Below are 26000 nucleotides of genomic sequence, written 5' to 3' on the forward strand. Positions count from 1 at the left end.
CAAGTTTTTTCTTAAAAATGTCTTGTTTAATGTTGGTCATTGAAAGATTTTCCAAGGAATGTAATGAACCTTTGGATAATTGGTTAAATATTGTGTGCATCTTAAACATTTTGAAAGAGGTCTTGCCCAAAAATAAAAGGATCACATGAGCACTTAGAAATCCTATAAAAGCACAGTAAGGAAAGATTTATGACCGATTCCTGTGTTTTTGCTGGCACTTACCTTTGAAATAGTTTGGAGGTAAGTGTAAGAACCTGACAGCACTTCCTGAAATGCCTTTTTCCAATCTATTGAGTGCACTTAACCTTTTCCTTTCAGGTGGTTGGATTGTGCTAGTTTATCTGAGCATTAAAAAAGGGAAAAAAAGTGGCCTGGTGTCTGGATAATTGTGGAAAAGGCTTACTAGTGTGAAATGTGGAGAAAATACTTCTTCCAGATAATGTTATGAAAGGATAAACTTCAGCCTATTCACAAAAGCCATATTATAATTCTGAGACTCTTATAAGAAATGCATGGGCACAATTTCTAGCAGAGTCTTAGAGGGATAGAATTAACTTAATAGAGACAAGGATATCAGGGAATTTCTAAAAGCATGCAGGATGTACATGGGATTGTTAGCTGAAGCTGGTCTTTTGCTTTGTTAACGCTTTCAGCTCTTCAAAACTTTTATTCTTCAGATTGTTTACACTCAAGTGAGATATCCTAAGTGCACACTTCCAGAGTGTTTGCCTGCTGAGCGCTCCACTTTGGCACATTTGTGGGCACAGCTGATTGCCACACTCAGGGCTCTGTTGCTCCTGTCTCCAGAGCCACAGAACCACACAGCAACTTGGTATTGCTGCCAGAAAATCATGTCTTATCCGGCGCCCTGGGACACTTTGTCAGCAGCTTTTTCATCAAATTTGGCATGCTTTAAGGCAGCGGGATGAGGTTCCTCAGATTATATGACTCTTCACGCAGCGCAGTCTGGGACTGAGGGATGGTGTCAGGGACAGATCGTGCCCAGGCAAAGCTGCTCTTGGCAGGAGGTAGAAATGGGCAGAAAAACCCTAAGCAATTTGGCCAGTCATTATTTTATAGCCTAGGGAATTGGATTAAATTTTTTTCCACTGGTGTTTTTTTTTAAAGAGTAGAGGGATCATCCAATGAGCAGCGTTTGAAAAGATACACAAAACCAATAATTTGCAGAGATTTTACTCCACAGATCAGACACTACCATTAATTTTTAAATAACTGAAAGTTATCTGCCAGTTGTTATAGGTAGCAGAGGTCTCTAAATGCGTCACTTGAAATGTAAGTATGTAAAAGAATAATTTTTTAGTGCTGCTTACTACAAAGGAATCTGAAGCATTAAATATTTTTCAAATTCTATGGATCACTGCAGTATTTGCCCTTTGGGAGGAGAAAAGTAATGAACAAGTACAACAACCGTAGAATTACTAAGTGGAGAAAAGGACATCAGAATAAGAAATAGTCTAAATGAAAGAGAAGGTCATAAGTGTAATACAAGTCAACAGAGTAATCTTTTGCAGAAAAGGCAGATTTTATTCTGTGCACAGAAAAACACATGAACAGGTCAATATGCTGTTTTAAGAGAGACTGGCAAGGCATTTTTTAGATTTTTATGCTCACTTAGGCAAGCAAATTCCTTATGAGAGCAGGAGAATTAGGAAAAATAGGATGGAGGCAGAGTGGGTGGTGTAGCAGGGAAGGGAAGTGAAAATGGGTACCAAGAGAAAAGCATCTGAATTGTTCTTCAGGCTAACTGGAAATAGCTGAGGGAAAATTAGCTTTATTTCCAGCAGAGGACTTGGGTGGGCCATGATGTAGTGAAGCAGCAAACAGTTCACAGAGAGAGGCTTAATAATTGGAAATACTGTAAGGGCAAGTTAAAACAAGTTCCTGTGGGGCAGGTCTAGATAGCTTTTAAGTGATGCTCTGCCTGTGCTTTAATAGATGCTATTATATAATGACTGCAGACTATAAAATTTCTGTGGGCTTGTTAATGTTACTTGTGTCACATCAGGACTGCAGGGCAGTTTGGGTGCTGGTGGAGATCTCAGCAATTTCTCTTCCTGCTTAACAAGGAAAAATAGTAACTATGGATGTGTCTTTTATTCTTTGTGCTGATTTTTTTCTTTGTAGATGTGCATTTCATGAAAGAAAAGTTTTGGTGTTTGAATATATTTCTGTCAAATCTTTAAAAAATCAATATTTCTGCAAAATGGAAATCCCACTGTAAATATTTTTTCCTTGAAATTGAAGGAGAGAAATTTTCTTGTCTGAACTTTTTTTTTTTTTTTTTTTTTTTTTTAGAAGCTAGATTTCTGTGGTGATTTAAGTAGTCTTCAAAACATTAATAGGAGAATAATGTTTTCTCTTATTTCAGAAGTTAAATTCTGGCATTAAATAATATGGCATTTATCACATCTTATGGCTTGCATGGCATCTCTTAATTGGTTCTTCTAAGATGCATTTCTGGCCTTCATTTTATCCCATGGGCAAAATGTCCTGGCACACAAAACCTCAGGCTATGGGGAATGATTACTCTGAGGGCTTGTCTTCTAATAGAAGCAGTCCCATTCCAGAAGAGAAAAGAGAGAATTACAAATCATACAAGGCGAAGCTCTATACATAAATGACATTTCATAGCTTTACAGGTATTACAAAGAAATATTTGTGAATTTTTTTAATATGTATTTTTTAATTCTAGCAGGACTGACTTGAAAAACTTCATATTTTGTCTCGTTGATAGTTGATAGCACTTATAAAGAGCTGCTCATCGCAGGATTGCAAAAACTTGAATTCAGCCTTGGTATAAAATATACAGTTATGTTCTTTTATGATTAATGAGTTATATGTTGTCAAGTGATGGCAATACTAAGGTGCCTCAAATCTTTAGTTACAAATCTCAGTATGTGCTTGTGCAACTGCTGGGTCAGGTCACAGGAAAAAAAAAAAAAAAGGATTATATATAAATATCACTGAAGCTAAATAATCATGGTAGACTGGGTTGCTGGGGTACAGAGGGAGGCAGAAGAGTGAAGCCATCCTGCCCAGGACATGAGGAAAATGAATAGTGAGAGAGAGAGAGAAGAGCTTTGGATGAAATGCCTGCAGGGAGTCTGGGCATGAGGGAAGCAGCCAGGCAGAGTCAGGCCAGGCACCAGAGGAGGGAAGTTTGTCGTTTCCAGACAGGGAGATGAGGCTGGAAGGGAAAGCCCAAAGGTGAACGTGGGTGTAAGAACGGGACAAGTGGGGCTGGATGGGCCAAATGAGAGCAGTAGACAAAGAACATCTGCGGGAGGACAGAGCAGAGATTCCCACTGGCAGCAGTGGCAGCAGCCTGTGTTTGTCTAAGAGCTTTTACTTCCCCTAAAACAGAGTAGAAGAAACGACTTGTAATGTCACTACATACAGCAGTTAGTGGGTCACTGATATCCTTCCTCTGCTACTGAATGAGTGATCTGGCATCCCATGCTGCATTAACACAAGTGAGGGGTCCACCAACATGGCCCTGCTCTGCTGCCTGTGACTCTGTGAGGCAGAAAGGTAACATTTTTGTTTTGCTAGATCTCCTCTTTAGAAGGTCAGAAGCTACATGCCAAAAAGCTATTATTTACAAACGTGTAATTTTATTAAGCCCGAGATAAAGTGACCTGTGTAAATCTTATTTGGTCCCTTTGTGATTATTATTATAATTTTTGCCATGTTTATAAGGTAATTATAAGTGGGCTGCTGTTCCAATATATGAAAAGGATCATCTGTGGAATTTGTCATTCTTCTATAGTGGAATATGTCACTGTAAATTCTCTACTCATTTTTCCCAAAGGCTGGTAACTAAAAAAGGAAAGAGGCAAAAATTATTATGTGGAAGCAGCTGATTTTCAGGCCTGAAGAACTAAATTTCTGTCTAATTCTGCCACAAATGCTTCTGTTAAGTTCAGAAATCATTTAAATCAAACTCTTCACAAGCATTCTGGTGTTGTATTGTTATTTTCTTTGTGCAAAATGGAAATCCTACTGTCTGATTCATGTAAGTGTTGAACATTTGCTCTTGCAATTCCAGACAAGAAAAGTAGCACTCTGAGCATTCAAAACCTATTTAATGGTGACTACTTAAAAACTCAGGTTGCCCATAACTCAGTATATACTTTTGACCTTAATCTCTCTCAGTCTCATTTTTTATCCTTTTGACTCAGAAGAGTATTGGAAAAATACATTCATTAGGACCTGCCAGCTGCTAAATTGCTATAGTGGCATGGAAATACTGGGAGGAAATTAATTCTGAATTTGGACAACGTGCTGATAGTAAGGCACCAGACACTGAGCAGTCATGGAAAAAAAAGCCTCACAGACAGAGTAGCTGCTCATTTAATACATTCTTTTTTATTGGGTGCACTGATGAGCCTGTTGCCCTTTGAAAAGTATGGTCACGTAATTAAAGACGACATACATATACACAGGACAGATAAATGAAGGTTTGAGTAGCATTTGCAAGATGCAGTTCAACCACTCTGTGTTTAAAATCTTCATCTTTTTTCAAGGTGTACTCATATAAAGAATATGTGTGGGTGTTTCTGCATTCACCTTATGTACAGAAAGAAATTATTAAACTTCTCTGCATAAGGAAAAAAAAAACCCAGACATTTGCTATTGCTTCAAAATTATTTCATTTTTGGGCTATTCCATAAAGTACAGCTACACCACCATTCTTTACTTAAGAATAATGAAAATGACCCTGTAAGTGAGCTGTAGTTTAGGTTCTGACAGCACTGAGAATCAGAATGAAAGAGAGACAATTTCTCAGTATTTATTTGAAAGATTTTTTTGGTATGGATTTAAATTTTGGACCCATAGAACTGATGAATAGATAGATCTCTTTCCTATTTAGAACCCATCCCTCACTCCTTTGCTCTTCCCGAGAAAAACTTCCACATTTTTCAGAAAGCTGGGCAAACTTCTGTGTTGTCAAGGGAATCTGCTGCAAAATTATTAGCTGACATGGATAAGCCATGGAAAATGAATCCAAGGACTGAAAGTATGGGAAGGGAAGTACTGAAAACATCCAAATTCAGGTATTTGACACATGAACAAGTAGTCTGGGCTCCTTTACCCTCTCATCAGTAGAACCTCCATGAAATGTGGCTGGAGATTTTGTGGACCACTCATTGACAATGCATTAAGCACATCTCTCTAGACTTTAATATTTGCAGTCTGCAAATGTTGGCGACAGATCTGAGAATAAAATTTAATTTGTCAAAAAATGGAGCTTTAAGAGACTGTAAGAATGTGCAAATTTATACTGACTTTACTAGATAGTTCTAGAGGACATTTTGATGCACAAATGGAGTGGTTTAGTTTTGGCATATCAAAATGTAGCATTTCAATCCCTCATTTTAAAATTAACCAGAGTTAAGAAGGAAGATGATAGAACTAATGCCAAAGGAAATGTTTAATTTCACATCAAATAAGAAGTTTTGATGACCTAAGAAGATAAGCTTTTGTTTTCATGTTGCCAGAGCTTGTCCCCAGCACTACTGTTGCTTGGTCAATACTAAGATATTTTACATAAATTTTGAAATTAGAATTGAAATAAATTTTGAAGTTGCTAAATCAAATTTTATTTTATTTTAGTTCTAAAGAAAGCATTTCAATGTCTTCTGACTGCTAAATGCATTTCTTGATACACTGTGAAATACTGTCAGCATTTAAAGATCATTTTATTATTCAACTTTCATATAACTTCATTTTTGTTTATTTTTCTTACATTTGTCTTTTGTCAGTTATATTTTTTTCTTTTTTTCTGCAATGAGGCCAGTCAATTTTCAGTTGGTTTCCTTGCCATTATTCTTATTTGGCTTTCATATATATTTTCTGTTATTTTTAAAGTAGTTCTTCATATTATCTCTCCTCATTCTTTTATGTCAGTATTTCTTCACCTCATCCATTCATTACATCAACTTGGGGTTTTCTAAGCAAGTAGTCCTGTTGAGGTGTCCATGCACTTACCCAAAGGAGAAGACAAGATATGAGCAAGAGCCATGAAATTAATGCAGACAAGTTACCAGAGGAGCATTTCTCTGTCAGAATGGTCTGTCTTCTCTAGGTGTCAGGGTGGCTCCTGTCTTGTTTGGGTGTCAAAGGAGCTGCTGTGCAGCATTGCTCTGGTGGTCTTCCTGATTATAGTTTGTATTTCCCTTGACAGAAAGACTTGTGAAGGCACAGGTAGCTTTCAGGGCTATGCGAAAGGCAAGAGAAGGAGCTAGCCATGCATTCCATTTAGAGGTATGAATTAAAGGCAGCTCTTCCTCATCCTACACTTTCTTTTTCCCCAGGAGTGCCAAACTTTCACAGCTATGCTTAACAGAGAACTGTTGGTGAACTTGAATGTCAAGTCTAGTGAGGCACTAAGCTGGAAGGGACATCATCGTTGTCCAAGGGAAATGCTTATTGCTCTTGGTTTTGATGCTACACCAGGGACATTGCTGATCATCAGGGAATAAAATGAGGATAGTGGGGCAAAAAAGCCCTGCATATATTTTAATTACCTAAACAAAAAAGACCAGCATGATGGCTCTCACTGCTGAATAGCTTCACACTCTAGAGAGGCAGGATTCTCTCTAAGTGGCCCTCTCATAGGGTGTGGGTCAGGAGCTATGCAAGAGTTCTCCTATGGTGTCATAAACAAAACCATCCTGTTTCAGGAGGAAAAGAGTTTAGTAGTGTGTGTTTCATGTGCTTAGAGCCATGGATCAGGAGTCATTGACAATGAGGTCTCAGGGTGAGCCCTTGCTAATCTTCATCACCAGTGGAGTATCAGCCAAGGAGTGATGCCAGTTTCTGCTCCCATGGCTGGAGCCCGCCTTCATGGCTGTAGCCTCTCTTGTGCCTACATTGGCTTGGCATGTGGTCATGTCCCACAGTTCCATCTGGCCTAAAATATCCTGTGATTCTGTCCATTTGAGTTATAACTTCATGTAAGGCATTCTCTCATTGTCATGAAGTCCTACTTAACTTAATTACAGCCCTAGACATTTTTAGATTTTTTTTAAGCCAATACTTTCATTTGCATGGCATATGATTTTATTTTTTTCAGATTCATTGTGGTTGCTTTTTGAGAGTACAGTTTTGAGATTCTTAATATATTTGGCAATTTTCTCTTTATTTATATACATGCTCAATCCTATTGCAGTACCTCTCCTTGAGATGTCTTCTAAGTGTCTTCAAGCACTTAGATATGTTCAAAGAGTATTTCATAAGTATTTTGTCCCATACAGAAGTTCACATTATAACAGCAGATTAACTTAATATGGAATGGCAGACTGGTGTCATTATAAGTCCAATGTGTGCAAAAGCATTTGTACTTTTGAAATGACCATTAGTTTTGAGGCACCTTATCCTGGAAAATTTCATCCATTCTGGTAAGAAAGACTCAGCACCTGCAGATTAAAGTTTTGTGTTTCAAAATAAATCCAGAAAATTAGAATTTCTCAAGGTGTCTTTTTAAACTATTTATATAATTTCCCCCTTAAGCCCTCCTACTACAAAACCTCTTTATTTCAGATAAGGCTGGGGTTGTGAATAAATTGGGCCTTACCTCACATAATTGGGACTATCCTAAATTCATTCTGCCTGCCAGTCAGATTCTCTTGATGTAAAAAACCTGAGTTTACATTATAAAACTGTAATTGTCTCATGCACACTTCCTTTTCACTTTGCAGTCAATATAAAGTTAATAATCTCTTTCTGATTCAGAGCTGCAGATGATGAGTGAATGTGTAAAGCAGAGGTGTGTTGTTTCCTTGCACACTCATTGAAGTGTGAAACAGGAAAGGGAGTGTGGGAGACAAGTTTGTTCTGCTCTGTGGGCTCCAAACACTTTCCATTTTATCTCTGCTGTGTTATTACATTTGGAAATGTGCTGTAAATTCTGGGGTTTTTTTCTATTTCTAATCTGTTCTGGTTTTGTGCAGGCCTTGGAGAGAGGGCTTTATCTGGGGATTTCTTTCTTTGTGATTTGTGGGGTTTTTTTGGTAAACATAGTTGGCAAGATCTTTTGATCCTTTAGTTTTTTGTTGTTGTTTGCATAGGTTACAAAGGGAATTGCAGAAAATATTCTGCTCTTATATTTTGGGAATGATGGTCTTGGCAAAGTCATTAAGCTGGGTTAAGTCGTTGTACTATGTTCTCCAGAAGACCAGCCCTTGAAACCTAACTGAAAACTTGATGAAGAGTGTGCTGTTTTTTTTGGGGGTTTTTTTGGTTTTTTTTTGGTTTTTTTTTTTTGTTTTTTTTTTTTTTTTTGTTTTGTTTGTTTGTTTGTTTGTTTGTTTTTGGTTTTTTTTTGTTTTGTTTTGTTTTTTGGGGCTTTTTTTGTTTTGTTTGTTTTTATGTCAGGACACAGCATCAGTGATCTGTGACGTACACTAACTAGCAGCTGGTTTCTGGATGAAATCTGATACGTTATTTTGATTTAGCAATCTCTATTATTGGGATCCTCTTTTCACAAAAAGTTTTTCTCTTCACCTCCTCTAATAAGTATTGACTTAATTTATTACTAGCTTTTACTTCTACTGTATATCAATGGAAAGAATGTTATTTTTGGGGTATATGGGGCTAGGGGTATTTTAGTTTGCTTCCTTTGCTTTAGTTTTTGGTGAACTGTGGTTCACCAAAGCCTGAATGTGATGACTCTGCAGGGCCAGTTTGCAAAACCTTTCTCTAGCGCTGCTGGAGTGGAGCTGATTCTGAGGGTGGGAAGCAGCAAGGTCATCTTTAGATTCCTTTGCTTTTTGAAAGCCTGTGTTGACAGATTCATGGTGCTCTCTCCACGTTGCAAGCTGGAGTGCAGCAAGGCGATGGAGGCCCAAGTCAGGTTTGGCACACGTGGGCAGTGCAGGCAGGAATGAGCAGCAGCTCTGCTTCCCTGTGATCCCTGGGACCACGGCCCTGGGAACGAGCAGGGAACCAGCTCCCTCACTGCTTCTGCCGGCAGCCTTCCTCTGGAACAGGGGCCTCGTGTGACTGAGGATGGACAGGACCTATGGGACAGACTCCACACAAGCATGAAAAGATATCTGTCTTTCCTGCATCTTCCTTCTCAATGTTTTCATGCAGCTTATTTTGTTTGGAGTGCATGTATTCTATGAAAGTTTTTATTTGTACTATATTAGAAAAAGCTTTTTTTTTTTTTTTTGTTTGTTTCAGGTAGTTTTTGAGTATTTTTTTTATCTTTCTTAAGTATAACTTCAATAAAAATGTGTTTGTGAACCTAGGCTTCATCTGAAAAAGGATGAATATTCTGAAAAGATGAAAATTTAATTTATCTGGACTGATAGATTGGTGATGACTGATACTTTTTAGTATTTCTTCATTTTGGTTTTACCTATGAAAGGGTTTTCTTTTATGCCCAACTGGGAAACTAGGATTGCTTTAGTAAGCATATAATGTTGGAAAACTGCTACACACCTGCAAAAATATATAATTGTTTTGAAACATCAATTTTTTTTTTCTCATACTGTTTTTTAAAGTGCAAAGTTTTGATTTTTTTGGTACTTTTATTGATATGAAAATAATTCTGGGAACCTTATCTTCTATAACATGCATATTTGTATCAGTTTTTTAAAAATTGGTCAAAAATTATGAATGTCTATCAAGTTACCATGCATAACTAATGGATTAGTCTCTGGATGTTAAAATTATATTGACAGTTATTAGATTGCTTGCTGGATTACTTTAAATATTTAAAACATTCTTGTGGTTGTGTGTACCTAAGAGTATGTATTTTAAAGAAGCCACAACATGGTTTATTTAAACTTATACTGACAGAGGTGATAAAGCTGCAGACATAAGAGAATGGAGTGGAGAAGATAAGAAACAACAGCTTTGATCAGTACTTAGTAGAGAAAAAAAGGAAGTCAATTAAATGAGGCACTGGGATAAAGCAAATTCAAAGGAAAGTTCAAGACCTTGAGAAGAATAAAAAACATTAACTAGGTTTGTTGGGCTGGAAAAGGGAAAAGGTAGTTATATGTACAATGTATGTGTTGTATCAATAATGATTGATTAATGATACTGTATTAATTTTGGCACATTTGAAATTTTTAATTTTTACATGTTAACATCTAAAATATTCAAGGACTTTTCCCCCTGCCTAATTTCATAGAATCATGTTGTCAATTGTGACATTCTCCAATTTTCCTGTCTCACTAAAAACCAGAGATGTGTCATGTCAGCCCTTCACCTTTTACAATTCTTCACTTCTGCACAAGTTCCAAGCAAAAGGAAAAGGTTATTTAAGTAAATGTTCAAAATTAGCTATGTATAAGTCTTGGCAAGGAAAATTTGGTTTAAAAAATACAGTTTTCCTGAATGATGCCAGTAGCAGTTTCTGCTAACTTGGTAGAGCTTCATGTTCCTCTAATAACTGGTATATTTTCATTGGAAATGTTTGAATTAATATCATATTTGGGGACAGAAATTATATATATAAAGTCTTGAGGGGATGGCTGAGAGCACATGTGAGGGTGTCCAGGTGCCTTTGGCTGGTAGAAAGCAGTTGAGAGGTACTGCAGCAGGAGATGCCAGGGAACTTAGACTACATGAGATATTACAGCATACCAAAAGAAATAAGAAAGCTGATGGGGAGTACAGGTTTGGAGCAGGAAGGTGTGTTTGGTGCCAGATTCATCGGTTCATCAAAGCATAGCAAGTTCTGCTGCTCCCAAGAAGGGAATAAGGCAAATTAGGTATGCAAGAAGAAATCTGAAAGAGTCTCCTAGGCTCAAAACCAGGATGTTTATTTGAGAAAATGTTGAGACTCTGGGGAGACAAAAGACCACCTATTTACTGACCAGCAATTAAAGCATGCATGTAAGTGGATAATTATTATAAACAGTAAGATTCTTCATGCTTTAGCTTGTCTGGTGCTGTCACACCCAATGGTATTTGTCTCCTGGACAAAAAAAATTTTTAGCACAGACTCTTACTGGAGAGCATGCTTTGCAAAGAACCGTTTGCCTTCCAGGGGCAGTCCCAGAGTTCACTGGTGGCTCCCTTGGCAATTTCACATCCTCCCAGCTTTGTGTACCACACCTGCAGCATCTACCCATAATAACCTCTTACCAGGTTCAGTGGATGTGAATTCATTGCCACTTACAGATAGATCTGTTTGGTTTTCACCTGCACAGCATCTTGCACTTGCTGGTCATGCGCATGTCTGGTACATGTCCAGTAATGTCTGTGTCACTGGAACAAAAGTTCTTTGGCAACAATTTTTAATGAGATTTTTTTTTTTTTTTTGTCATGCTGAAACAGCTTAATTTTTATGAAAGTATTATTGTAATGAGAAAAGGCACTTTTTTATGCAGTATTATGTCTTGACAAGTTAAGGAAAGCTTGCATCTCTAATTGTGCAATAACACTTGAAAACAGCTTGGTTAATAATTTAGGTTTATATAATATAATAATTTAAGTTAATAATTAAACTAATTCAGGTGCAATCATAAGTGATTGTTGATTCAGATTCTCAACGTAGCTGCTGATATTACAGTTATGCTGAAACCTTTGGATTGGAGCAGGTACACAAAATACTGCTGTTTTTTTGGTATTTCTTTGTGTTGCTGAAAATTCGGTTAATTTAACAAATATTTGGTTAATTTATCAAATAATTTTTTATTTTTCAAGATAAAATGCCCAAAAACTTCAGGCAGATTTATAAGAAATTGCCCTGTATCTTACTAATTCTGCAACTTTCCAACTAGCAGAGAGGGCAGTAGATAAATTTTTTTTATTTTCATCTACCAGTTATTTTCAAACAAAAAGGAATTCTTTTTTACAACTTGGAGCAGAGGATGAAGCTTGACCTTCCTGAAAGAACTCTGCTTCTTTTTCTGCTGCCAACAGACCGAGCTCCGACAACAGGCGCCACAGCATCCGGGAGAGGATGTCCAGCACCACCGAGAAGGGGAGCCTGGCCATGGAGTCCACCAAGGAGACGCGGTACTGTGCCGTCTGCAACGACTACGCCTCAGGGTACCACTACGGGGTCTGGTCTTGTGAGGGCTGCAAAGCCTTTTTCAAAAGGAGTATTCAAGGTAATAACCTGTTTGAGTGAGTCACCTTTACTCTTTACTCTTGAGGAAGGTGAAGGTACTTGAGATTCCAGCCTGAGTCTGGGACAATGACGTTTATTGGGTTTTCATTAGCAGTTGTGCTCTCCCACACAGTTTTAGCTCTGTACTTGGTGAATGCTTTGAGCAGGGATAAAATATGTTGTTACTTAGTCCAATATTAATGAGGAAAAGCAAAGCTTTTCTATATCATCCTTGCTTTAGGTATATCTGACCATGGTGGTAGTGAGAAATTTAATTTAAAAATCCATATTGGCTCAAGACGATCACTCTTTCAGCCTATGCATATATCTCCTCTTATCCAAGGCATTTTGAGAATTCCATGTCAGATGATTAATTCCTGCTGATTGATTTATTAATCTTAATTTAGTGCTCCATTAGCCAGATGGTTCAGTTCAAATCTCAATTCCTTAAAGATGCTAGATGTCTTCTGAGAGCCGGTATTGAAAAGGAATGTTTTCTTGATGAAATATTATTTGTGTCTGTCAACAAAGCAGGGCTTTGAACTGTACACACAGAACACAGAATGGTTTTGTTCACAGTTTTGTTGTGGTTAAAAAGGCAAATGGAGTAAAGGGCATCTAACAAAAACACTGTTAATTACTGTGACAGAGATAATTCTTTCCTTAAACGCCTGTCACTTTGTGGAACAGATGCTTTTTTTTTTTTTGCTTTGTTCAACATCTCTTTAAGTAAGAAGTAATTACAATTCTATAGAAACTACAGGTACTGTTCAGTATCTAAGATTTAGGGAAGAAAATAAAACAGCTTTCTTCCTTTTAAACAGAAAACTAGTAAAGTGCTGTGCTTTATTTAGATTTGTGCAGCTTTTTAAATGTCCAGGTGATACATAGGCATAAATTTTCTGTTGCCTGTTTTACTAAAGCAAACATAGGGTGGAACAGTTTTACATCATATCACAAGGTGTGATTATTGCCTGTTTTGTTGCATGACTAGCACTGAGGTGAGTTAAATAGGACTTCCATCACTCAGCTCAGAATCTTCTCCCCTTGAAGGAAAAAAGTGAAAGAATGATGGAGAGGTAGACATTGATGGGATTATTTGAATGACAATGATTAGTTAATAGTTACTCACATTTCTATTTGTCCAGACACAATGAAATTATTTTTAAAAGAGCAAGTGGTTAGAGTCAGAGGTCAGTAATAAGCAACACTGAAGGGAGAAAGGGTGAAATGCTTTTTTTCTTCACATCAGAGTCATTTATTTTAACTTGTGATGTCAGGAGAACAGCTCCCTTATTGTGTATTTGTTATTTTTCCTTTTCAGTTCCTCTGACCAAGTCAGAATTATTCTTAGACTTTTGAAATTATGTCCTTGTGCTTGAACTGAACTAAATCACAACAAAGGGGAAACTGAAATAGCCTTAAGCAAAAGTAAGAGTTATCAAGTAATTGTGCAGCAAAGATCTTCAGCGTTTGGCCATTGTGGAAGAAGAAGTGAATCCATTTCGTTGAGCTTCTGCTGCCAGCACTTGGTGGTTTTGCCCTGGTCTCCACATGGACAAATGTGGTCCACCACACTGGATCTGTTTTCTATTTGTGCTACACTAAAGACTAGTTAGTAAATTTGCGTCTTGCTACGTATATATATTTAACGTAATTTTTAAGTAGATAAGCTTTTAAATCTTGAACTGTCTTTCATGATCTATAAGTCATGTTTGCTCTAATTTAAGCTCCTTGCTTCTTGCCCTCTCCCCTGTGGGCATGAAGAACACTTATTACAACAACCTTTTACATAGTTGAAGACTGTTATCATATCTTTTCTCAGTCTTCTCTTTTTTAGACTAAACAAACCAATTTCTTTCAGTAGAACATGCTTTCTAGACTTCTGATCCCATTTGTTAAGCTCTTCTGTACTTTCTCCAGCTGATCCACCTCTTTTGTTATTAAGTTAGGGTAAAAGTATGACATCCACAAGTATAAAGAAAATAATTCAAGAATATGAGTACTTATGAGAGAATTGTGATCATTTGATCACAGAGGGTAAGAAAAGTCTTCTGAACTTGTAAAGTCTTAGCTACCCAGTCTTGATGAAAGAAGGTAATTTTTGAATTTTCTACTGTATTTGGAAGAGATATCTATTTCCGCAGTTACATGTTCTCATTGAACGTGTGTGCAATTTATGAAAATGAAAGTAATTTTTAGATTGAGAATGGATGCAAAAACATGCATTTACCTTGCAGATGATAATAATTTTAAATACACTGTGATCAGATAGCTAGGAATGAATGCTACTTACATGCAGGTATATTTATAGAAGAATACGTGTACTAAATATTATTGCATATATTTTTGATTTATTATATATACTGCATTGCATATATGCTCTGCATTCCTAAAATAAATGGGCAAAAATTCCTGTGAATCATATGATCAAACACTGTTGAGGTTCACAGAACTTTTTTATGTGAACAAAAATAACTGAAATGCTTTAAGCAAAGTTTTTGGTTGTTTCAGCAAAGATAACTGTGCTACTTTGCTCTTTGCTAACCTGTATTTCTTAATAAATATATAGATGCAGAAATAATAATTTCTGTACTTCTCATCAGAGATTTCATAGGAGAATTGCTGTAATAAACCTTGATGTTCCTGTTAGACTGTATACAAACATTCTACATTGTTCTTAATAGAACCACAGGAGAAAGTAAGGACAGACATGAACAAGCTGTATGTGATAATGAATTACCTCTGTTATTCTCAGTGATATCTGAGGTATCTATATTTACCTGTGTAAGTAAATACTGAAATTTTATGAAAACTCACATCTGCATTGAAACTTACCTGAGGTGACAATGTTCACTTTTATCCAGGGAGTCTGGAATGCTCCTGGTAGTATTTTGTGAGTTTTAAATGCTAAGGTGTTTTTCTTTGTTGTCAAGTAGTTAAAGCTTAAGAGGTAGCCTGAATTAGAAATTGTCTCAATATGTGCAAGTTTTCAGTTTTGTTTAAACAACAGACGGTTTGTTGAAAACCTGAACTACATCCTGAATCTGCCTCTGTCAGCCTATTTTGTTAGTTTATGTCCCAAAAATGACTTAGGACCTTGTTTTGAGAAACCTTAGTGCAGAGTGTTATTAATGTACAAGCTTTCATGGGTGAGAAAAGTCACAGGACACCAAGGATACCACTTAGTGATAGAAGAGTGCTTTACTCTTCCCCCAGCATATGTAGCCATCAGAATTGTATTTGGTTGAGGGACTCGATTTCAGAAGCATAACAAGGAGCCACACCACAGCACACTGTACTTCTCTCCTAAAATATATATGAATTTAAGAAGGGCCATTAGATAAATAACTCTCTTCTCTCAATATGAACTTTATATGCTATCCATCTCTAAAGCCCAGTAACTTGATGGAGGTAAATATTTTAGAAGATGCCCAGACTCAAGATGCCCATGGGCTCAAGCATTCTCTTGAGCCATAATGGAGACTTATTCTAATGATTTGTCCTCCCATATGCAAAAAATTTACCAAATTAATATGTATTACTCGAAGTTATGTGTTGTACTTTGGCTTTTACATCACTTTCATGAACCAGTCTTCGTAACTACTACTTTCTCCTGTGGAAAGTTCTTAAAAATTAGGTCATCAAGTCATCAAATCACCTTGATATCTTAAGTGAACTAAAATGTTTGAGTCTCCTGCTGTATATCTTTCTATCTTCTGAGTCCATTATCTTTGCACCTTTACTCATTCCCCCACACCCATAACAGCCTCTCTAAAATTTGGATGTCAGAATTGGATGATGTATTTCAACATGAGCCTTACAAATGCCATTTACAAATTAAAAATCCCCTTGTGACTCACACATTCTTTCCCCTTTCTAATTCCCTTGTTTTTTGGATGGCCACCAAGCCCTATGAGACAGGAAGAAATTACTCATACCACCTCTGACAAGCATCCAGCAAATGCCTACGTATGGGTGTCTGCAAACCCCCAGAGGGAGCACATGGGATTCAGAACAAATCAGGAGTAAATCCTTACATTAGAGGGTACCTTGATCCCAGAATTGCTCAAGTATTTTAGAAATCACCAATTCTATTTCCCCTTCATGTGCCTTTCTTATGTTTTTCAGGCACTTGCTCTCTGCTTTTGTTCACAGCTTTTGCTCATATCTGGAATATTTCACAAATAGTCAGTTAAAAATTACTCCATGATGGGAGGCATTACCAGAGCAGGTTGGCTTCTGGGAATGGATGAATAGCTGAGGAATTCCAGAGCCCTGCCTTTAATGTCTTGATCAGAGATATAATGGTCTCCAAAGTGCACGAATTCTTGAAGCTGGGAAGTATTTTGCTTGTATGCCTTGAACCTGGATTTTAATTAGCAGTTATGCCTTCTGACCATCAAGTAGGAGAGTTTTGGCAGTAGACTTGGAGTGTTATCAATTGTTTTTATTTGACAGTGATAGAGTTGTACTTTGTTGAAAGTACGTAATGTTGAGAGGGGTGGTAATGTATACATATTTTCATGTTTGAGAGAATTTTACTGGTAAAACATGCTAGTAAGTGAGTGTTTAGGTAATGGTGAAGTGCAGCAATTGCAATAGTGTCAATCTGGGAGGTTTCTGAGATCTTCCCTTTAATTTTCCATTCCTGTCTTCTGTTTTGATGGTATTTTTGTAATCTGTTTTATAACAGCTCAGATCCTGCAGCCAAGACAGCAGAAACTCCCTAATAAGACTGCTTGTACACTGGTACTGTGAGCTGTCAGCCAAACTAAAGAACAGGAACCTCAGTGAGATTAGCAGAGTTAATCACAGCCAGTCAACAGGGAGCTGCAGATGGGTATCTGGCCTCAGGGTGGAAAACACATGGTTCCAGTTGGAGATGGCTGTTGGAAGTTTGAAGGCTGGGAAAAGTGGATTTGGAAAGTCTAGCTGGTTTTAGCTGTCATTGAGACTGCTCTAACTGCTGGTGGTCAGCCAAGTTCTTCTGAAACTTCTTTTGATTTATTTTTGTGCATTTAGTAGCTCTTCTCCAGTGTTCCTTGAGGTAAACACGTGCTCTGATTGCATTTTTTTGGCTCTGATTGCATTCTCTAACATGCATTTTCAATTTCAGCTGTGTAATTTATGGTGATCTTGTTTCAGAAATTTGAGAGCTATTGAAAGGCAGGAGTCAGTACCTCTTTTTCCTAGTAAGGCAATTTTGAATGTGGTACTTTTCTAGCAAATTTGAAGTGCTGCGTTCAGCATGAATGTGATAGTGGCTTAAGATGTTTGTATCCAGGATATTTCCTTATTTTTCAAGGCCTGAGCAAATCATAGGGCTGCAGTGTATCCTGAGCTCTAGTTCCTCTTTCTGACCTGTGATAGGATCAATTTCTACCAATTCCATATATATGTTTCGTGATCTGCTTCTTAAAACCTGTAGCTTGATCCAATGTTTTATTCTCCCTATCTTTGAAGGCTACTGGGAAATTTGAATCTTCCTGCCTGCAGGGTAAAGTCATCACTTATTTTCCTGAGAATCATGCCACAAAAAAAAAAAAAAAAAAAAAAAAAAAAATTGTTCTCTTTCTTTCTGCAACAACCTTTAAATCATGGAAGTTTGCTATCACACTTGAAAAAAATTATTCTGCTTTAACTAACCTGAGGAAACAAGGTTTATTCAACATTTTCTCATAGGTCTTGTTTTCTTGACTTCTAATCTTGTAGTTGCTCGGCTTTGGAGGTTCTCCACTTTCTACTGTTTTCTTTTTTTCTTGAAGCATGACTTCTATCAATATGTTGTTTCACAAGTACTGAACAGAGCAATATGATTATCTTACAAACCCATCCATCCATCACATGGTATTTGTCTATATCCATCACGCTGTAATGTTTGCCTTATTTACAAAAACATGATACTCTTCACTCATAATCAATGCGTGATGCAGAATAAACTCAGGCATACTTTTCTGCAGAAGAAACCATTTATTTTCCTCATTGTTTTGTGCATGTGATTACTCCTATTTTAATGAAGAGATTTCTTCCAGTCCTTTGTACTTTGTGCTTTTGTGCTGTTGTTTTCCCATGTGCTACCTCCAGTTTGCCAAGGTAATTTGGAATTCTTATTCTGTACTCTCCTGCCATTTATTTCAGTCTGGCTAGCAGAGTAGTCTAGCTTTTCTCTGTTCTTCTAGCACATATAAATGTCATCTACAAATGATTAACAATTAATAAAAGAAATACTCCAGATCAGAACCCATTTATGAGGAAAACACTACATATAACTGGATTCTGGACAGACACTATGGAGCCTTAGTCAGTATCAGCTTCCATTGCAGCAGTGAACTCTGACAGTTCTTCTCTGAGAATGATTTTCTGAAATCATCTGAACTATATATTCCTAGCTGATGTATGATGTGTCAATCTAGGCAATATTGAAAACATTTCTGGAGTTGGGCAACACACATTGCTAGAGAGTAGAGAACTGACTCTTATCTGATTTTATAAATGGTCATTTGTTTTTCTTCTGCCAAATCTAAAGCTCTTCCCACTTCCTAGACAGAGTTCCTGGCTTTTAGAAGCTGTTCTTAATATACCCTGTATTATCACCTTTAATATTGTTTTACTTCCTCTGGAATATGACTGTTGTTCAATATCAAGCAACAACAACAAAAAATTGAACATTATTACATGTTGCAAGTCTTTAGTGAATATTTCATCTGAAAACTCACATTACTCCTAGCTCAGGACTGAACCTTTCAGCAATTCAAAATATTCACATGGGAAACAAAAGCATTTTATGTTTAAGAACTACAAGACAGCATGCAAGTTTTGTCTTGCAGGAAAGTGCTAAACTGTTCCACTTGCTTTTAGAGAGTGTAGCAGACAATATAGCTATTCCCACTCTAAAATGTGGCTAGAGATATGCAGGACAAGAGACTAAGATACCTTGGTTGACCCTGATTGTAAAATGGGTGACTCTTCATACTGTAGAGCATGAATGATGCTAGGGCATGAGGGAGCAAACCAAGGATCATAGATACACATCAGTTAATTGAAGAAACATATCAGTAGGTTGTGCTTTGCAGAAGAAAGTGGTACAAAAGCAGAAAACAGTCTTTTTTTTTTTTTTTTGGTTAAAATACTGGTGTCAAAGAGTAGTACAATAATTTAGGAAGCCAGCTGTTGCCTATATTGAGGTTTCAGTTTTACAGATTTCAGTGCAGAAAACTGTTGAAAACCAGCACACAGGTCCTTGAAAAATGTATGATAGCAGGAATCATCCAGGTACTGAAGATCCAATCCTCATGCTATACCTGGAATAAAAATGAAGAATTACATTAATTTTTTTTTTGTCAATAACATTTGGTAGTATTTTGAATGCACAAGAGTAATTAGCAATATTTTTAGCTTCTTAGGCTCTTTATAATTGTTGTGGGAGTTTTCTTTAGTAGAATTCTACTCCTTCCCATTCTGGCTCAAATAAAACGGGAAGCTAAAAATACAAGAGTTTCATTCAAAGTCTATGGGAATAAGATGGCCATGACATGCCTATAACTCTCTCTGAAAATGCTTGTTGTCTCTGGAGAGACCATATTGAGATGGTTGTGAGTAATACATTGTGGGAGTTTTTCCCTTTAACACAGCTGTTTTAATCATGTGCCAAGGGCTTAAAACAATTGTGATTTATCAGCTAGGGAAACAGAAACTTGATGTCATACTCCTTGCCAGATTTTGTAAGATTGGATCAGTACTTTTGTCTATTTTTATTTGTCATGAGGAAAAAATATCCTTTCTGTTTTGTTACCTTGTCTAAAATTAGAAAAATTGGATCAGGGTAAAAGTAAACTTTGCACATGGTATCACAATCCTGAAATAGTAGATGAAACACCAAACTAAATTTTAAGATAAGGTCAATAAAAAATTACAAAATTATTTGCTTGAGTAGAAAATATAATTTTATATTTAAAGATGTATAAAGTTAGATAGTGCTTTTTTAATATATATCACTCTTTCTCAGTATATATGTTCATGCATTATTATACTGGTGAGATGGCAGCAGGTTTGGTACCCTCATGCAGTGCCCATTCTCCTAATTTCTTAATTTTTCCCGCTGCTATATGGAAAGGTTTAAGAAGAGCTAGGTATCAGTCATTTGGCTGGAATTACCTGCTCATGTGAGCAGTTAGTTATACCTAAGTGAAGACAAGAAGATTCCACTAGAAGGGAAACACAGCCTGTGAGCTCCATGACACAGCTGAAGGACATAACATGGAGTATATAAATTTTAACCTCTCCACCTTTCTCATTCATCAGTGGTTCTGTGATTGATGTGTGTCAGTGCTGTCAGGCACGTGGTGTGATTGTTGGGACTGTCCTGTGCAGGGCCAGGAGCTGGACTTGATGATCATTGCAGGTCCCTGCTAACTCAGGATATTTCATAATCTTTCCTTCTGAGGTATGCTGAAAAAGAGGACTTCCTCACTGGATGCAAATGAAGTATGTTTTGCAGCCTTCTAGACTCTTTTCCTTATTGTCATGCTACCAATGTTTTGCTCGTTTAAAACGAGAAAGAAGATTAGTCTTCTCAGCAGTGCTGAGTAGTTGCTAAGAGAACCCAAATTCCAAATCCAAAGACCTTTTCTGAGAGTAATTAAGCTGTGAATTTGAGTATCTGTGCTTATAAAGAATTTAGACATAACCTTCTGTTCTTCTGTGGAGCTGTTAGGAAAAAGTGTGATTTTAAAACCAATAAGTGCAGTTTTATTGGGGCACTATAACTTAAAATTGGTGTTACTTTTTATTTTACATTCAGCATTTGTTTTTACTGCGTTAGCCTGTGTAATGACCAAGTGCTTTTTTCTTTTTTATTTAATTTTTTCCAAGGTTTTGCTTTCCTTCTCCAGTCTTGTTTGGCACCTTAAGGCGTGGTGTAGATAAAGTCTACAATTTAGATTTCCCTTCCTTCCTTTCATCCCAGCTGTCATGTATGAAAATTTTGCTAATTTCACTGTCAGATCATAGAAGGATATGGTGCTTCCAGAGGTAATGACTAAGCTGGTAACTGCCTTATTCAAATAGGTAAAAAATAGTTTAAGAAATACGTGACATGAGGATTGAAAAGAAAAGAATAATTAAAGAAAAAGCAGATAGCAGTTAGAAGATAATAATTATTATTGGCTTTGTTCAAGATGCATAATGAGTCAATTCAGCAACATCAGTTTAAGCATCCTTTTCCTCTCTCCCTCCACCATCGGTCATTGTCATGCAGAGTATCCCATGAGAAAAGGGTCTGATTTTTGGTCCCCATTTTGGAGACACCTTAGCATTTCCTAAAGTGCTATAATATACTTCATTTTATATACTTAATTTTATTTTTATTGTCTTAAAATGTGCAATTCATGACTTTTCATAAGAAAAACAGACCATCCCTCCCTAAGCTCTTCCAAAAGGTCTCTTAGATTGTTCCATGGTAGCTCATGACAATGCAAGTTATACATATGCGGGATTAAAACTAGGGGATCAATCCTATTGAATCCACTGCCTTTAATTTTGTGCAGGTTATCTGATCATTCATTTTTTAAAAGCCTCAGTAAGATCACAGAGCCCAAGTGACGTGTGCTTCCCTCTACAAGCATCAGTGATCATAGAAGGCATTTCTTACTCTTGGTATTCCTGTGATACCAACTCTCAAGTAGCTTAATTACTCTCTCTTCTAGCATGTACCATGCTTTGGATACTGTGAAAACAAATGCCAGGGCAACTGGGAACCTGTTGATGTGTACCATTTTCATGGAGACAGTTCCTACCAGTGAGAAATCCCTTCTAGTGGGTCAGATTGGTTGGAATCAACTTTGCCGAAAGATGAGCTTTAAGCATTAGATAAAAAGTAGAGCAGTTAAAAACAATTCACCTACATCAAGGTTATTTAGTTCTATACTATCTCACTTTAAAGTAAAACTTGGTTTTGCATATTATTTATTCCTTAATTGTCTTTTCCTTCCTTTTTCTCTTCCATGCTACCCCAAGCTGGACTGCCCTAGTCTGTCTGTGCCTTGCAAAAGAAACTTTTTTCACTTTCAGCACCTAAATACTTGAAATCAGATAGTATTGTGGAGAAGCAGAAAAGGTCCCTGCCTTCCTTCTTCCCCTTGTTCCTTTCTTCTTTCCTGATTAAATTGATAATGTTTTTTACGGTATTCTCAAATTATCAAACATTTTCTTCTGGTTGTTTACATGTTTTCCCATCTACAGAAGTAATGTTGATTAAAATAAACTAAAAATTATGATAAATATTAAATGCATCATATTTTTCCTATATTTACAGGAAATCTGAAAGGCTAAACAATGATACTTGCAATCTAAAGAAGTATGCCCATCACACACAGATCTTTCTGTTTTTAGCAGCCAGATTTTGCATTCTTTATTCTGTGAAATCAATCAAGCACTTTGAGTGAACAGTGTATTGTCTAAGGTGCAGATCATGCGCATTAAAACAGACTAATTCTGCTAACATTTAAATGGTAAATTAATGATAAAACTCTTCAAAAGGAAAGATATTATTATGTAAATATAGGAACTGTAGCTCTATTACAAATAGGATTATTTTATGTAGTATTCTACAATCCAAGAGTTTATTTCCAAACACTGGTGGTTTGCACAAGTAAATACAGATTCATAGCCAAGGAGAAGGTTATCATCCACATAAGCATAGCAAAAATAGGATGGCTGCCCTGATGATATTGATTACACTTGATTTTTGTTTTTTTGCATGCAGTTACTTCTGTCACTTTTTTTTTAACCTTTGAACACTATGAAAATCAGCCAATCCAGCAAAGGTGGTTACCATGATTTCAGCTTTGACCTAGGTGGGATTTATGTGCTCATTTTAGAGAGATCTAAATGGTGTTCTGAATTATTTGCTGATTTCAAAGCCTGCACTCATACACCATGTGAATTTACCTTTTACTTCAACAAGAAGAAGATTAGCTATTCTTTCAAAGTACTTCTTTGTTTTTAAAAAGAGTAATTAAAATTTTCATCTTTATCTCATGGTATTTCCAAGGTTGCCTAGTGAAACAAAGCAGGTGATTGAAGTCAGGTGCTACACTTGTTCACTGCTGCTTAGTATGATTTGATATAAGTGCATTTTCTTAAAAATATGACTTTTTTTTTTGGCTCCTTTTCTCTGTAGCTACTGCATATGTGGTTGAGGCTGTTTTCTTTCTGACTTGAGTTTTTAAAATTTCCTTACATGTGAAAGGTTTTGAATCAGATATAGAACAGTCTGTATCTTTCCAGAGGAACTAAAAATTAAAACGTTCTCTCATGTTGTGTTGAGATGGTGGTTTAGCTGTACCTGTTTACTGCAGTGCTGCAGTAAAGCATATGGATACAAACTTTTCCAGTATTATTTTGTTCTATCCAGTAGACCTAAAAAATAATAGTTCTGTCTCTTTGAGACAGGGCATAGTCAGCTGTTCCCCTATTAACAATTTTAGAGGCTGGCTACTTATTTTGATGAGATCCCACTTATGCAGCACTAGAGAGCAGATGCTCCTGGTGTAATCTGATAGCAATTTTTACTCTATTTTCTAATTTGTAGTCAAGGATAGAAGATTTGATGAGACCAAGTCCTCTGTGAAACCTCCACCCTACTTTACCTCAAGCTGATCCCTTGACCTCAAATAAAGAACAAACAGTTCTGCAGTAACCTTTTTTTTTTCTTTTTGCATGTGTGTGCTGTACCTTAGTTATGTTCAGATGAATACAGAGCACCAATGAGATAGTTTTGAAGAGGCTTTTTCGTCCTTGCTAACCTTTGTCAATGGCTGGCAAATAAATTTATAGCAGATTTAAGCATACTTTTTAAAAGAGCATATTGGAATAGATGCTTTTTGGCAGTAACAAATAATGCTAAAGAGAGTAAGAAATGAGGAAGAGGAGCTCTGAAGGAGAAGATACCAGTAATAACCTTGGTTTCAGCACTTGGTAATTTTAGAATTTGTCATGTCAGAAGGTTTTTGCACAAAGCAGTAGACATGCAGCTGGAATTAGTGACTGATTTATCCCTGAGGTACAATTAATTATTTGAGTATTTTTACTTCTGTTCTATGTTGTTGTTTGTTTCTTTACTGGAACTGACTGTCATAGATAAAATCTTTTGGACATAGACCTTTTTAATTTTGTAAACCTAATTTTGTGCAGTCTGTTGGTTAAACATCAGCACAGGCACACAAAACCAGATGGTGTTGTATTTCTCAGCCTGAGAGCAAGGAAGTCAAGGCACTTGTTCATATTAATAGATCCTCTTTTGTGGTTGCTTTAATTGTTCACTATTTTAATTTGTCTACAGAAATTTTAATTTAAAGAATTTGCCAATGAATGTGTGGCATAGAGATGTTAGTTTCAAAGTCTGTATCAACACTTTTACGAGAGGTTATGATGGTAACCCTACTTTTTTTCCCAAGATATTATAGCAATTTTTGTATATCTGTGTATAACTGTGTCCTTACTTTCCCTCTGGTTTTACAGGGCACAATGACTACATGTGTCCTGCTACTAATCAGTGCACCATTGACAAGAACAGAAGGAAGAGCTGCCAGGCCTGCAGGCTGAGAAAATGCTACGAAGTGGGAATGATGAAAGGTGGTATGTACATAGCCATCATCAAATCTTCAGCATTGCTGCCTGCCTTCCTGCCTTTTAACTTCATTGGGCAGCTGATATGGTTTCTAACTAAAGGAGGGAGCTACTGATTTTACTGAGTTGAAGTCTATTAAATCAAAATTATTTTATTAAATAAAAAATGAAAAGCTCCGGAATATCATGTTATCTTGTCCAAATTTGCATGAAAAATAAGAGGACCATTGATTTCAATAGAATTACAATTCTTCTCTTACTATTTTTAACTCAGTGGTTTTTTGGTCTCTCATGGTAGGCTTCAGATCCTGATGAATGAAATTTAATCCAAGATTTTGCAGGATTTTGCAGGATTTTGCAGTTCAATAGGAAGAGCACTGGTAGTCTCAAATCAGTCCATATTTGTTAAATAAACTTCTGTATATGTAATTTTTGTTCTGTGAATCCTGGAAGGGAAAGTTAATTTCTCTGTTCCGGTATTGTACATGTAGTTTAGATGTGAATTAATTTAACCCAACAATATTAAAGGCTTACTTATTTTATAAGAACTGTGATAAATGCCACTTTCCCAGAAGATTTGTAATAATGATGGCTTGTTGTAGCCTGCTAAAAATTTCGCATTGCTTTTATCAATGAAGAGTAATCAGTAGCTGTATGGAAACCTATATCTATAGGAAAAACTTAGCAAACTTGTAAGTACACAGGGCAGAAGAGATTAGATCTCATGTTTTTTGTGTGTAAAGAGCTAGTTAGATTACAGACTGGTTCTTCCTTTCTTTGGTACACCTAAGGCTTACTTATGCCACAGAAATTCTGGTGCAAGAGAGAAGAGGAGCTTATCACATTTGTCCTTTCCTCAACAAATCATTTATAAGTCCAGCAAAGGTGGGCCAAGTCTGAGAATCTTAGGAGAAAAAGGGGAAAGACTAAAGGAAAAATGATCAGTTGTTGCTGCAGTTGAGATTGGATCTGCATTTTTCTCAACTCAAGGATTAGTAAAGAGCTGAGACTGATTTTATCAATCTCAATTTTGGAATGCAAGCAGGAGGAAGATGTAAAATCTGCTTTTGCCCCTAGAAGTTAAGACAATAGTTGATTTTTTAAATGAGATTTTATGTATTGATCTGAACATCCTGGTTTATATGGCTAGAACTTTTCATAGTGCATGTAGTTAATATCACAGGTATGATCCTGAAAAGATAGAGGTTCAAGAAAGGCACACTAAAACCAGAAGATCCATACATGAATATGCCATGCAGATTTAGCTTTGACC

General features: G+C 36.6%; 1 protein-coding gene across 1 annotated transcript in view; it reads left to right on the forward strand.

Annotated features, from left to right (window-relative positions):
* ESR1 (estrogen receptor 1) overlaps nucleotides 1-26000 on the forward strand; it is a 161813-nt gene that overhangs the window by 73125 nt on the left and 62688 nt on the right. The window contains 2 exon segments of the mRNA XM_041469853.1: nucleotides 11908-12098; nucleotides 24620-24736. Of these exon segments, the coding sequence (XP_041325787.1) occupies nucleotides 11908-12098; nucleotides 24620-24736 (308 nt within the window).

Source organism: Pyrgilauda ruficollis, unplaced genomic scaffold, assembly GCF_017590135.1.
Source record: "Pyrgilauda ruficollis isolate IOZ18807 unplaced genomic scaffold, ASM1759013v1 scaffold24, whole genome shotgun sequence".
NCBI lineage: Eukaryota > Metazoa > Chordata > Aves > Passeriformes > Passeridae > Pyrgilauda > Pyrgilauda ruficollis.